This window comes from Coturnix japonica, chromosome 14, assembly GCF_054131305.1.
Source record: "Coturnix japonica strain WE chromosome 14, WE-NBRP24, whole genome shotgun sequence".
NCBI classification, from domain to species: domain Eukaryota; kingdom Metazoa; phylum Chordata; class Aves; order Galliformes; family Phasianidae; genus Coturnix; species Coturnix japonica.
The window spans coordinates 17,326,407-17,338,610 of record NC_140676.1 but is presented as its reverse complement, the minus strand read 5'-3'; the positions used below and the strand labels follow the sequence as shown (position 1 = coordinate 17,338,610).

Sequence of the window (12,204 nt, the reverse complement as noted above, 5' to 3'; positions counted from 1 at the left end):
GTTATGTGGTTATATTCAGTGCTTAAAATATCATAAAAATGGCTGTGGGAATGTTATGACTTGCCAGTAGTGATATGTGATGCTAGAAAATGATAGCCATTAGTAGGAGCTTCTGCTGCTTTTTGATGCTGTATAATTTGAGGATTCAGTGTAAAGGAGATGAAATCTGACGGGAACTCAAAATACACTTTTGTATTTTACTGTTCGGGAGTTTCTCCTATCTTAGAAATATGTCATAAAACACCATTGTTTTTGCAATTGCAGCCCATTTTTAAATGCTCTGTTTATCCTTTGCTCCTTAGAAAGAACATAATCTACAGGTTTTGGGTCTGGTGAAATCAGATGAAGGATTCTATCAGTGCATTGCAGAAAATGATGTTGGAAATGCACAGGCTGGAGCCCAGCTGATAATACTTGACCTCGGTAAGATAAACAGTGATGTTTTAGTGCCAAAAGATTGAGGGGGGAACAACTGCAGGGGACCTTTTCCACATGACACGTTATCTGTAACTTGGCTCCACTGGGGGGATATTTTGAATCATCTGAGGGATTCAGTGTCATCTCTCCACACACTTGTAGGAAAACTGAGGGGTTCTGAAGGGCTCACCTTGCATATTTTGAAAGTTATCTTGGAAATACCTGGTGCATTAAGAAACCACAGCCATAAATCTGAAAAAAAAAAAAAAAAAAAAAAGTTAATTATATGCTGAGATTTTGAAAAATACCCAAATGGAAAACTATTACTTCAATAACGAAACTGAAAAACGTTCTTATGGAGCACGCAACAAACAAAGTCTTCTACACCAGGGCTAGGAGTCATTCCAATGTTAGGAGCTTTTTTTCTGCTATCAATTGTAAACAAAATAGGAGCGAGCTCTTTCATTTTGGCAGGCTGTGAGTGCAGAACAGTTTGTTGGGGTGCTCCTACTTTGTTGAAGATAAATATTTGTTACTGTGCTCCAATACGTGGAGTTACTAACAGTGCTCACCTTTTTGTTACTGAAACACACAACTTCTTGCACTGCATATTTCAAATGTTAAAAGAGGATAATTATTATAGAGGTAAAAGAGGCGTTGCCTTCCACAAAAGTTGTTAGCTCATATATCAATACTAAGGTATCAGCTGGTTTGATCTTTCAGGCCACACTGATCTTGAAATTAGTTTGTAAGCACATAAGGAGGAAAACCAGTAGTAAGAGTGATGAAGAAAATAAGTTAGATGTGGAAATAATAGTGGTGTACATTTTTTACTTAATACTGCTTGGTTTTTTTTGGATGCTGTTTCAAAATTACAGTTTCTTGTGCGTTCCTCCATTGATGACAAAGCTAATGGATGGAAGGATTTAGCAGGAACAGCTAGGTCTGATCAGAGGCATGATGAAACCTCACTCTTGAAATTTTAACAGATGTGAAACTTCTAGGCCTGGCATTGGCATTCAGCATCCAGAGAGTAAAAAAAAGAGTTACAAGTGTGCTATAAAGCGAGATTTTTCATTTCTTTTCTGGTTGTTCTGTAGAGCAGTTGTGCACTTCTATCTTCTGATTTCTGCTTCGGAAATGGGCATGTTTCATTGATGGCTGAGGACATGCATATGTTTCAGCAATAACGTGGGGAATGAAAGGTGCCTTCCACTGGATTCAGCAGCTTGAATGCTCACAGCCCTTGGATTCCCACTGCTGCTAGGTGGCTGGATCCAGCAATGGCCTACTGTCACCACGTTGCCAGAAAAATTATTAAAAGTAATTTTATTTCTGCCATTTGTATGAATCACCTGAGTGGTTTCCAAATCATTCAGGTGGAAGCATTATTCCATATTTTCTTTAGTTTGAAAAATATTGAATAATTTATGCACCTGGGTTTTGAAGCCCTGCCAAAGTTTCTACTTGCGCCCAGTTCCCGGTGGTGGTTTACAAATGATTGTTACTGTTGTTATTTTAGTTCCTGTGGTCTCACTCTTCTTCCTTTCCCTCCCCCTGTTGTATGCCCAATGGTTTCTCCTTCCTGTTCTACTCTGGCAACCTGTCCTGTTATACTAAAGGACTGTGCCTTATAATGCTGTCCTTTTTCTTTTGCATGCTGCCAAAGGATTATGGATGCAGTGTTGATGGAGTCTCGTATTGGGTGTAAAAATGCACCCAAGAAGTCAAATTATTCTGTTACATGGCCTGCAGTGTTTTTAACAATGCACTCCCAGTGTAACGCTGATGCGTATTAGTTGTTGCTCTCCAACAGTAGAGATGATCACATGGTGCATCACTGAAAGTACATTTATTTTTTTTGCTATTGAATGGTGACATAACAAGTCATGTAATTAGACATGAATATGCTGTGTCTTATTCAGTCCTGATGTATGAAAAGTGGTACGATATACTCAGTCAAAGAAAAAATGGATATTTGAAATCTTATTTTAGCACCTTGTCACAATATATGAATGGTGAAGGTGGAAAGATAACTCAGGGAAAGGGAGTGAAAGCAGGATATATACTTCAGTTCTTTCACAACATCTAGCTTGGTATGAAAATAAAACCCTCTAAGTTGAACAGAAAAGATTCTGAATACTTTGATCATTGATTCAGAAAACCATTTTTCTTGAAGTCCACACCTGATGACGAGAATTAGCTGCCTTGGCAATTTGAAAAGTAATTTCAGTGAAGAAATGTTGATTATGTGTTCACTGACTTTATGCTTCCCAGTTAGCAGGCTGTTCCTTCCCTTTCTCTTCTGTTTTCTCCTTCCTAAATGGAACTGGGAAACATCTGGACTATTTACATGCAGGTAGCAGCTCTTTGAGTTGCCATGTCAAGTTGATCTTTAATAAAGTAAATTTATATTAGAAAATAGAAGCATTACAGCGTTTGTCCGACAGCCAGGCCACATGAATTCTTTATGCTGAAGAAATGGACCGAGACTATTTGTGGGCATCTATAAATGGAGTGTGGCATTGATTATTATATAATTGCCAGTGAGGAAGATGACATTTGGCTGCCGTAGGGGATGAATGTGAGCAGTTGGAAAGGAAAAGGCACTCAGGCTCTGAGGGAGATGGTCTGAAAAAGGTTAAATAGAATTAAACCAATGAAAGTGTTCTCCATTTGCACTTTGCATATTGGATCAGGTCTTAATTGTCTTTTCTGTGCGCTGACTTGTTTCATCCTGGATCCTTCATTTAGAAATCGACTCGTGTTGGTTTGTGCTGCCTGGAGTGCTGCTGTTGCCTGCTGGAAGGGCTGCTGAGTGTCTGGAAGTAGAATATCACATTATGTTGTCTTCAGTCTTAGGTGGTTGCATCATTTTTAAATATAGTAGGCATAAAATACATAATATGCTTGTTTGCTGCAACAAGAGGCTTTCCTAGGAAGCACTATTTTGATTCCTCACCTTGCCTCAAACATAGTGACCCAGAACTTTGTGCTTGCAGGCTTGCACACAGTTGTTGGTCAGGCACAGGTTTCTTTTGGGTTGGTCTGTTTTGTATTTGCGTGGAATTCTGAAAAGCTTGCAATGTATGTAGAAGGGATTCATAGCAAATAGTAACAGAACTGACTGGCAACAGACAACGAGAAGCATCTGAAGGCTCACAGGAGTGGCTGCTTTATTTTCAAATCCCGTAATTATGCCAATAAGTTTAGAAGAGAACTACCATAAAAAGGGAATTTCTACCTGATTTCTGTTTTGAAACTAATGATTATTGTCTGGTGGGTCACCCTCTGACCTCATCAGTTTTCCAATGTATGGATGCTAATATGCTCGCTGAATCATAATGAAGCTATTTCCTGTTGTCCTTTTTACAGCATTATTTTGTGTGAACCTGTGGCTGTGAGAAGCTCAGTAATGGATACATTTGGGTTTTGGTTGCGGAGGTTAAATGCTAGTGACAAGACTGAAAAATTCAGGCAGGACCTGTAGCCCAGCCTTTTCCAGCGGATCTGGTGTTGCTGAGAGTTGCCGTTTGGGAGTCGGAAAAAGAACAGGTGGCAATAAGTAAAAGGAGGCGCCTCTGGGGAGGGAGGCAGATGGTTCCCTGTCACCCCCATGTGATAGGCGTTTGACAAGTACTCAGGCACCAAAAAAAGGAGTGATTATTGAGCGCCGTATAAAGAAAAATCACTGACTGTAAACAAATATGCCATGTTATTTAGAGAACAGTTTCAAAACATGAGCTGAGATGCAATTCATCGCCTTCAAAATTCCAAAGTAAGCACAGTACGCTGAGTGCATTTGTACTTGTGTACTGCAAAAGTTGGTGTCTGCCATTCTGTGCCATCTCTGGTAGTTGGATGGGTTTGAGGTCTTGAAGTGAGTGAGTTGAATGGTGCTGGTATCCAGTTGTGTGCCACATCGCTGTTTTTTATACTGGAACTTTCCATCTCTTTAAACTGCAGATTTTCTTGAAAAACAGGCCATAGCCAAGAAAGGATGTTCTGCTTGTGAATTGATATTACTAGCATGGGAAACATGGAGGAGGAATCAGAGGAGTCTGCATGGAGATGCAGAGCTGTGAGGCCATTGAGATTGCAGGGATGCACTGGGATAATGTCACAGGATGGAGAGTGAGGAAGCAAGCGTGATACTTGTGCTGTGTGTGCTGACATGAACACTTGCAGCCTTGATTCAGAGAGGATAGTGAGCAAGTCAAGGGTTTATGTGTAAGGATCAGAGCATGGAAGGGCAACGTTTTCACACATCCTAAAAAGCTAATATCAATAGTGACCAAATAATCAAGGAAAAGTGATAGGTGAAGCCTTCTTTACACAACTGCAGAAGGTCTCATGATTGCAGCCCATGGTGTTTATGGAGTTGTCCTTTATTATGTGGTATGTGATGGAACGGCAGCTTGGCGGTGTGGCAGGACATGAAGGGGAGTTGTGGGGCATGTTGGACAATTTCTTGATGCAAGTTTATCTGTGTTTGATGTGTAGCAGTGGTGATGATGTGCTGGACCTGCTGTTATGGCAGAGGTCAGAACACATATGGCAACAGCCATCACGAGGTGCTTGAATTTTGGCATGTAGGAGAAGTGGGCAAAACAAATGGCAGAATTACAGCCTGGGACTTCAGGACAGGACATTCTGACAGGAAATTTATGCGGCCAAGAGGCCAATAAGGGATGAAGAAGGAGCTCCAAACTGAGCAGAAACAACAAGAAAAAGGAAGTACATAGAAGCTGGAAGCCAATGCAGAAAACTGAGGGACATTGCCTGGATGTGTGCAGGGCTGGAACTAAGACATCATCTGGAGGTGGAGCCATTTTGAGGAAACTTTTGGGACAAATACCTCTGGATGCTGAGGAGATGAAGGAGATGCTAATGACTGGGAAAATCCATCGTGGATTACCAAGGGCAAATTGCTCCTGTTCTGACGACCCCTATGGTGCAAAGGTTGAACACGTGGTCAAGAGAAGAGGAGTGGATATATCCTATACACAATCTTCCATAGTATCTCTGCAGCTAAATGGGAAATCTGGCCTGGAGGGGTGGGCGGTGGGATGTGGTGGGCTGCCTGCCCCGCTAGGCTCTTAGTACCATAGCCAGTGGTGTGAGGACACTTTTGGGTCTTAATACTGGGACAGAGAGGGTTTTCTGTCATCAGCAGTGATGGGATGATGGGCAGAGAACAGTCTCAGGCAGTTTGCAGGTTGTGTACCCAGCTGGGAGGAGTAGAGAGAGGGACCCCACAAGCTGCAAAAATGGTTGCCAGGAGCCTTGAAGTCTGTGCAACCTCCATTCCTGGAGCTCTTGTACTAAGTACATAGACAAGACCCTGAGCAGCCTCATCCAGGGTGCCTCTCGTTCGAGCAGGGATCATCTCTTGGGATCTCTCCTTGCTAGTAGTATTCTGTTATTCAGGAAGTGTCAGTCTGAGAGGTGTGAACAGCCCCATTTACCTTTGTTTATAGTCTTAAGTCAAATTAGGACTATTTAGTAGTATGTATTTTTCTGCTGATCTCCTTATGAGAAATTTGAATGTGTGCTATTGGAGGCACAGTTTGACACTGAAAACCAAATTTGATGAAAGTGTACCACCACTTGGGTTGCACTGTGTGATATTAATTCCTCCACTGAATTACCTTCTGTGAATCTTAATTCTCAGAGACTTTTGAAGACATCATTTATTGACTTAAAATTCATATTCTCTTTGTGTAATTGAATTCTGTGCAGGGCTACTGCTGCATGAATAATTTCATTTTGTGCTGATACTTTTCTGCCAGCGTTTGGCTGTGAGCTCTCTGAAGTCTCATAGCGATGCAAGTGAGGTTACAGCACTCCTGGTAGGGGTTGGGGCTTGCCTGACCTGCAGCATGGTGGAGAACATCAAAAACACAGTCAGCCTTTTCTGGAGTTGGCTCGTTTCAGCTGGGGTTGTGCCAGAAGTACATTTCTGTGCTGCAGTGGCGTTTTTGATGGAGGTTCCTTCAGGCTGACCCAGACTTGAATTCTCCCAGCCACCGGATTCCACACTCCAGCAGCTCGATGCTGGCTGAGAAGAGTTGTAGTTATAGTTGGATTGTCGCCTTCTCAGTAGTCAAAACTCAGATGTAACTTCTCTGGGAAGGAGGATCCATTATACATATGGAGTATGCTCACTCTTCAACCATGAAATATAAATAGCACAATTCAGAAAGTTATTTGTTAAGGTTCACTGAGTTTTCCAATCTGCAAGCAATGATTCAGGTAGAGAAAAACAGGTGACACTGAGGCAGCCTAAGCAGCTTGTGGTCTCTGCAACAAATGTTCCTCAAAAGAGGAAGCAATACATCAAGGAGGTCTACTACTTAAAATAGAAAGCTGTCAGTGCATTGCTCAAGGCACTGTGTTTTATTGCTGAGAGACAGGATTTCCATGCACTTGTTAAGACAGAAGAGAACACAGAGAAGTAAGTCTGTTAGTGCTCCTCATAGCAAATGTTCTGATCTTGGGAGAGAACGTTTTGAATTCATATCATCGTATTTAACGCTATGGGAAGTAATTTTTATTACAGCTGACTGCCGCAGTGATTGAAAGCACACCGTGTAGAAGTGCAGGCCAGGAGTCAGCACCGCTCTCTGTGCATTTGACTGATGTCAGGAATGGGGAAAATAAACCTGAATTTTGGGGCAGACTTCTCAAAATCTTTATTACAGAAAGCAGAGACTGGATGTGTTTTAATTTCTAACCATGACCTCCCTTACTTTAACTCTTCAACTTGCCTTCCTGTCTTCCAGCTTGTAGCTCTTTTTCAGAGGATGACAATTGCTTCTTTTTTTCTCTCTCTCTGCAGCACCACAGGCTCATCTCAGCTTGTGATCTGTTATCACAGACATAATATCCCTTTTTGCTTAACTTGTCGAGTGACGAATTTTTGCTGTTTTCAGGCTGTTTCTCCACTTTGACAACATGCTTTGAAATTCTAAACATGCCCTTCAGTGCGCTTGCAGCCCTCCCGGCATTGCATTCATATAAATATTACGAGTTTCTCTCTAAGCTATTATCTGGGCTGGTTAAAGAAGAAAAAAAAAAGCAAAACTAAGAATATATGTATTGAATCGTATGGAAGTCAGCATACATCCAAGCTCAGTATCGCTTCTTGTTCTGACACTGAAGCAATGAGAACTGTTCTGAGGCTGATTTTTTTTTCCCAAACGGTTATGAATCCACTTTTGTAGTAGCCTCATCTGGAACGTATTTGCTCGCTTTTGAAAATGTCCTGGGAGGCAAAGTCGAAAGCCTTATGTAAATCAAGATATATGAAATACTCCACGTTTCCATGTCTGTAGGTTCCATTATTCTGTCGTAGGAGGTAAATGCCATTTCTTTTTGATAAATGTTGGCTGAAAGAAATAGAGAAGTTGGCACCAACAGGCTTGTTTGTGCACTGACTCAAAAAAGTTGCACTTTTGGGTGTTTTTCCATATATAAGCAGTAACATAAATTTGATGGCTGCCCTTTGCCTGGTTCAAGCCCTGAGGCAGCTCTCGTGTTCAGGACCTATTTTGGGTGATTTCACAGATAACAAATGCAATCTCTCAGGCTCTTTCGCATCTTAAAAAGATTATTTTAGAAGTATTTTGTATGCAGCTACATGCTGCGAATCAAAGGTGTTTAATATTGTTTTCAAGGTGATACTGTAAATATTTTGTCAATCCTTGTAGTTATGTGCTGGGACAGTGGGGGTACTTGGAAAACACGCAGGTTATTGTGGATGAAATGTCAGAGCAAGATGGATAAAAAGCCATCTGAATCAAAGGGAAAGGCTCTGTTGGGTATTCTTTCCAAAACCTGTTCTACTTTTTCACTCATAGAAAAAGTATCTTTGTGTTCTTCCTGTCTAGTACAATTTTATGTGTCTTAATGCAAGGAAAATCAGAAGGGGTCCCTGTGGCTCCGTGAGCGGTGTTCAGAAGTCTACCAGAGAAGAAATGATTTGTGGATTGAAACTGAGTGGTAAGGCTGCAAGCCCTGGTAACCAGGAATTCTGATTTTCTGTAAAGAAGAAAAAGTACTCAAAAATTGGATTGTGGATCTCAGGGGATGAGAGCAAAGTAACGAGCCCTGACAGCTGCTCCGTGCCTTGTACACCCACTGCTGCTAACTCAGAACCTGGGGGAGACTGGGAGCGTGCTGGGGTCTGCTATGGGGAGGGAATGCAAAAAGCAGGAGGAGAGAAATTCCACTGAGGTGGGGGGTCCCTAGGGACAGGGCTAGCAAGGGGACTGCATCTCCCCTGGAGGGATCCCACGTTTGCCTGTCCTATATCAACACGTAGCTGTGTGGGTTTTCAATGAGCAGACCTTAAGGCTGTTTAATGAGAGCACCCCATTCAAACAGAGTTTGTCACGCTTTGTCAGAAATTGTGTTTGAAATTTAGAAGACAGGACAGAATGTTACGGGGTTATGATATTTGAGCTAGGTAGCTTATCTGTGATAGATGCCATTTAGCATAATTAGGCTGCTCAAGGGCAGTTATTGTGTTATAAAATCCAAGGCATTTCCTCAAACAGCGCTGCATGTGAGCTCTGTTCTTCTCTATGCACACATATCTACATACATAAAAATGTGTGCTTGCATAAATCATTGTTTTTTTTAAATGGAAAAAACCCTATGGTCCTGTAGATAGAAACCCCAACAGCAATGAATGCAGCAGATCTGACCCCAGTACTGCGTGCATAATGAAGTTCTTAAAAACGACAGCAGCGCTCGTGTTAAAAGTAGGGGAATGATTTCCAAACTTGCTGTCTCAGTCCCTGTCTGAAAATATCAAAATGGCTCCATGTGAATGAAAGCTGAACAGCTTGTAAGGCTCATCTTGAAAATTGTGCTGGAGGAACGTAAACAGCATCTGAAAGCTCAAACTGACTTCAGACAGTGTTTTGTAAAACCAAAGCCAAAGCCTGGGAATATTTTGCTACTGGCTGTGTACACTTTATTGCTAATTTTCTGTAAACACAGCAGTATGTTCTCCTCTTTAATGCTGGAAGCCTTTTCTTCATGTTAATTTTGATTTTAATTTACATTGCTTAGCTAGTCTTCCTCCATGAAAATCACCATTATTGCTTCTCTTGGCCGCGCGTATGTTCAGTGTTGCGGAAAGAAGTTTGAATTCAGTTAGATTCCTTTTGTGCTTACATCCCCCATTTAAGAAGTGACCCTTTTCAAGGTCCCCACTTAGGTGTGGCTCTTTTGGGAAGTCCAGCTGATTGATCCCAAACTTCTCACATTTTGACTTAATAAAACAGTGACCAAAATAGTTCCCGCATTCAGTGAGCTGTTCATGTTTAAAGCTGGCACGCACTTTAAATGAATTGCTCTAATTTAGCTTAAATTAGTAATAGATTAGTATTTGTCGGTGCATGGTGAAAGCAGGAAGGCATTGCAGAGTTTATAGGATGCTTTGATTGTGCTTATTCGTTTTCATTTCTTATTTTATGACCGTATTTACAGCTGACTTGGCAAAGAAATTTGAAGCCTCATGAGGATATGCAGATCAGATGGACTGCTCCGTGACTTCTTACATTTGAATGTGCTCAGCACAAGTAGAGGAGTTGAACTCAATGATCCTTGTGGGTCCCTTCCAACTCTGGATGTTCTGTAACTCTATGAAATACAGGTTGTGATGGTTGCAGTTAAACTTCAGAACAGCTGGGCATTGTATCAGCTCTTTAGTTTTATTATGAGTAAAATTAATGGTTAAAAGATACTTGCATTCAAAGAAATTATATGTCATACTGTAAAGAGGGGCAATATATAGGAAGTATTAGGTGGAGCTTGTAGTAGCAAAAAGCTCTGCTGTATTTTGAGGAACACTCAACAGATATTAAGAGATGCTTCCTACCCTTTATCTGTCCTGTATTTATTATAACCCAGAATAAGTGGAGGGAAGTAGAAGGCTGCTGTACGAAGCCTGAGTGTTGCTGGTCAGGCAGTAATTGAGCTTGGACAATGGTGGAAGAGGATGAGAGAGCTTAATCTCTTGTTAAATCATCTCTTCCAGGTTAGCTTGAACATATATAGAGCTTCTCAGTTCAATAGCTAAAGGCTTGGTTTTATTGTCGCCAGAATGTCTAATAGATGCAAATACACTTCCTGTAATATCGCTTACCACATCCACCGATTTCCTTTCCTGTTTATCCCCTTTCATTGTATTTAACCGTTGTTTTTATCAGCTTGGCTTCTGCCTTACCAGCTAACATACTGTCAGCAATCCATATTACCTGAAACCAGAACCATGCACAGCTCTGAATTGTTGAGCAAAGGAACGTGCATTTGATGTGCCCATCTCCAGATGGGTGGAGTGGCAATGGCTGTTTCCATACTATTTGATGGCCTGTAGGTATTGGGTGAAAACAAACGTTATCGTGGTGGGAAACATCAACTGGAGATAGAGGATGCTTTCTCTGTGTTGTGAGGGATGGTTGTTTTAAGGGTTTTTTGATGATTCCTGTTAAGGTGGAGAAGACAATAGGAAGAATGAGCTCTAGCTTGGTATCTGTTCTGACCTCTGAAGGCAGTTCCGTTATTATTCACAAACAGGGCCGTGAAAATTGACAGAAGTAGCCTTAATTTGTAATTGATCCCGGCCTCGTGTTTTACAGGAAAATGTCAGGTTGTGTCAGTCTCACACCAGAGGGAGGGAACAAAAGCTTGGATATGGTCTTAATTGGTTGCTAATATTTCAGGGTTGCTAAATTATACAGTAATATCAGAGACAGCTGAATGCCATTTGGAAGAAAAAGGATTGGTTTTCAGTTTGGTTGTGTGTGTAATAGGATTCGTATGGTTGAATAGCTGAACCTAGGAGAAGACTTGCTTCTGACATCTCATATTTTCCCATCTGTGCTGACAGTATATCCCAAAGAGGCTTACGGTTTTCATACCGTATGGGAATTAAATAAATCTAACAATTAAGGATGGCTCCCATTTTTTTAGTAATATGCATAGAAATCTGCCTAATTTCTGTACTGAAACTGCCCACCAATTGTCAGTGTTCTCACTGCATTAGAAATACCCTGATGGAGCATTTCTTTGCAGTTATTGTTTCCCTTCCTTTCCCTTCTCTTCCCCCTCCCAAAAAAGGAGCCTGATAATTGTAAGTAGACAGTCTTCAAAAGACAAATGGATTCTGCATGGCTTTCCTTTTGACACGTTATTACAGAAGGTGCTAAAGGAAAATAATGAGAAAGAGGAAAGCCATACCTGGGTTCACTTTTCTTAGTCATAAGTCACAGAGCTAATAGGTGCTCCTGTGTTTCAGTGGTAGATGCTTCACCTTTGGATTCAAGTCAGTATGCTGAATTCTCAGACATCCTGATACCTCATCTAGTTGCTGAAAAAACAGCATGTCTGATGTAACCTGTGATAAGCATGCTTATGCAGTTGTTAACAGTAGAGGAAAAAGGGTACACTATCTATAAACAGGCAGTTAGATGTGTAGGTCTTTGAGGAAGAAACTAACAGGAACAATTAAAAGTTTGACACAGGAGTTCAGTCTCATGTGTTAAGACTTCAGCTTGCCAGAGTTGTTGCCACAGAACTCTTGGAGCATCAGCAGGCCCACGACTGAGGGAGATGTCATTTCATTTCCAAGCATCCTCAGACAGGCAGGTAGTATAGTGAGATTGTGATTTTCCTATTTTGGTACCGCCCTGCTATTAAAGCAGTGACTTTCTCCTAAACCTGCTATATTGGAATAGTTACATTCAACTATCTGTAGTGTTCACAGCATCAAAA

General features: G+C 41.3%; 1 protein-coding gene across 12 annotated transcripts in view; it reads left to right on the top strand.

The window, feature by feature from the left end:
• Nucleotides 1-12,204, top strand: part of NEO1 (neogenin 1) — a 165,744-nt gene that overhangs the window by 100,914 nt on the left and 52,626 nt on the right. For all 12 annotated transcript variants that reach the window (XM_085515955.1, XM_085515954.1, XM_015872358.2 and 9 more), the window contains exon 7: nucleotides 303-423. In XM_085515955.1, the coding sequence (XP_085372081.1) occupies nucleotides 303-423 (121 nt within the window). The remainder of the gene's footprint in view (nucleotides 1-302; nucleotides 424-12,204) is intronic.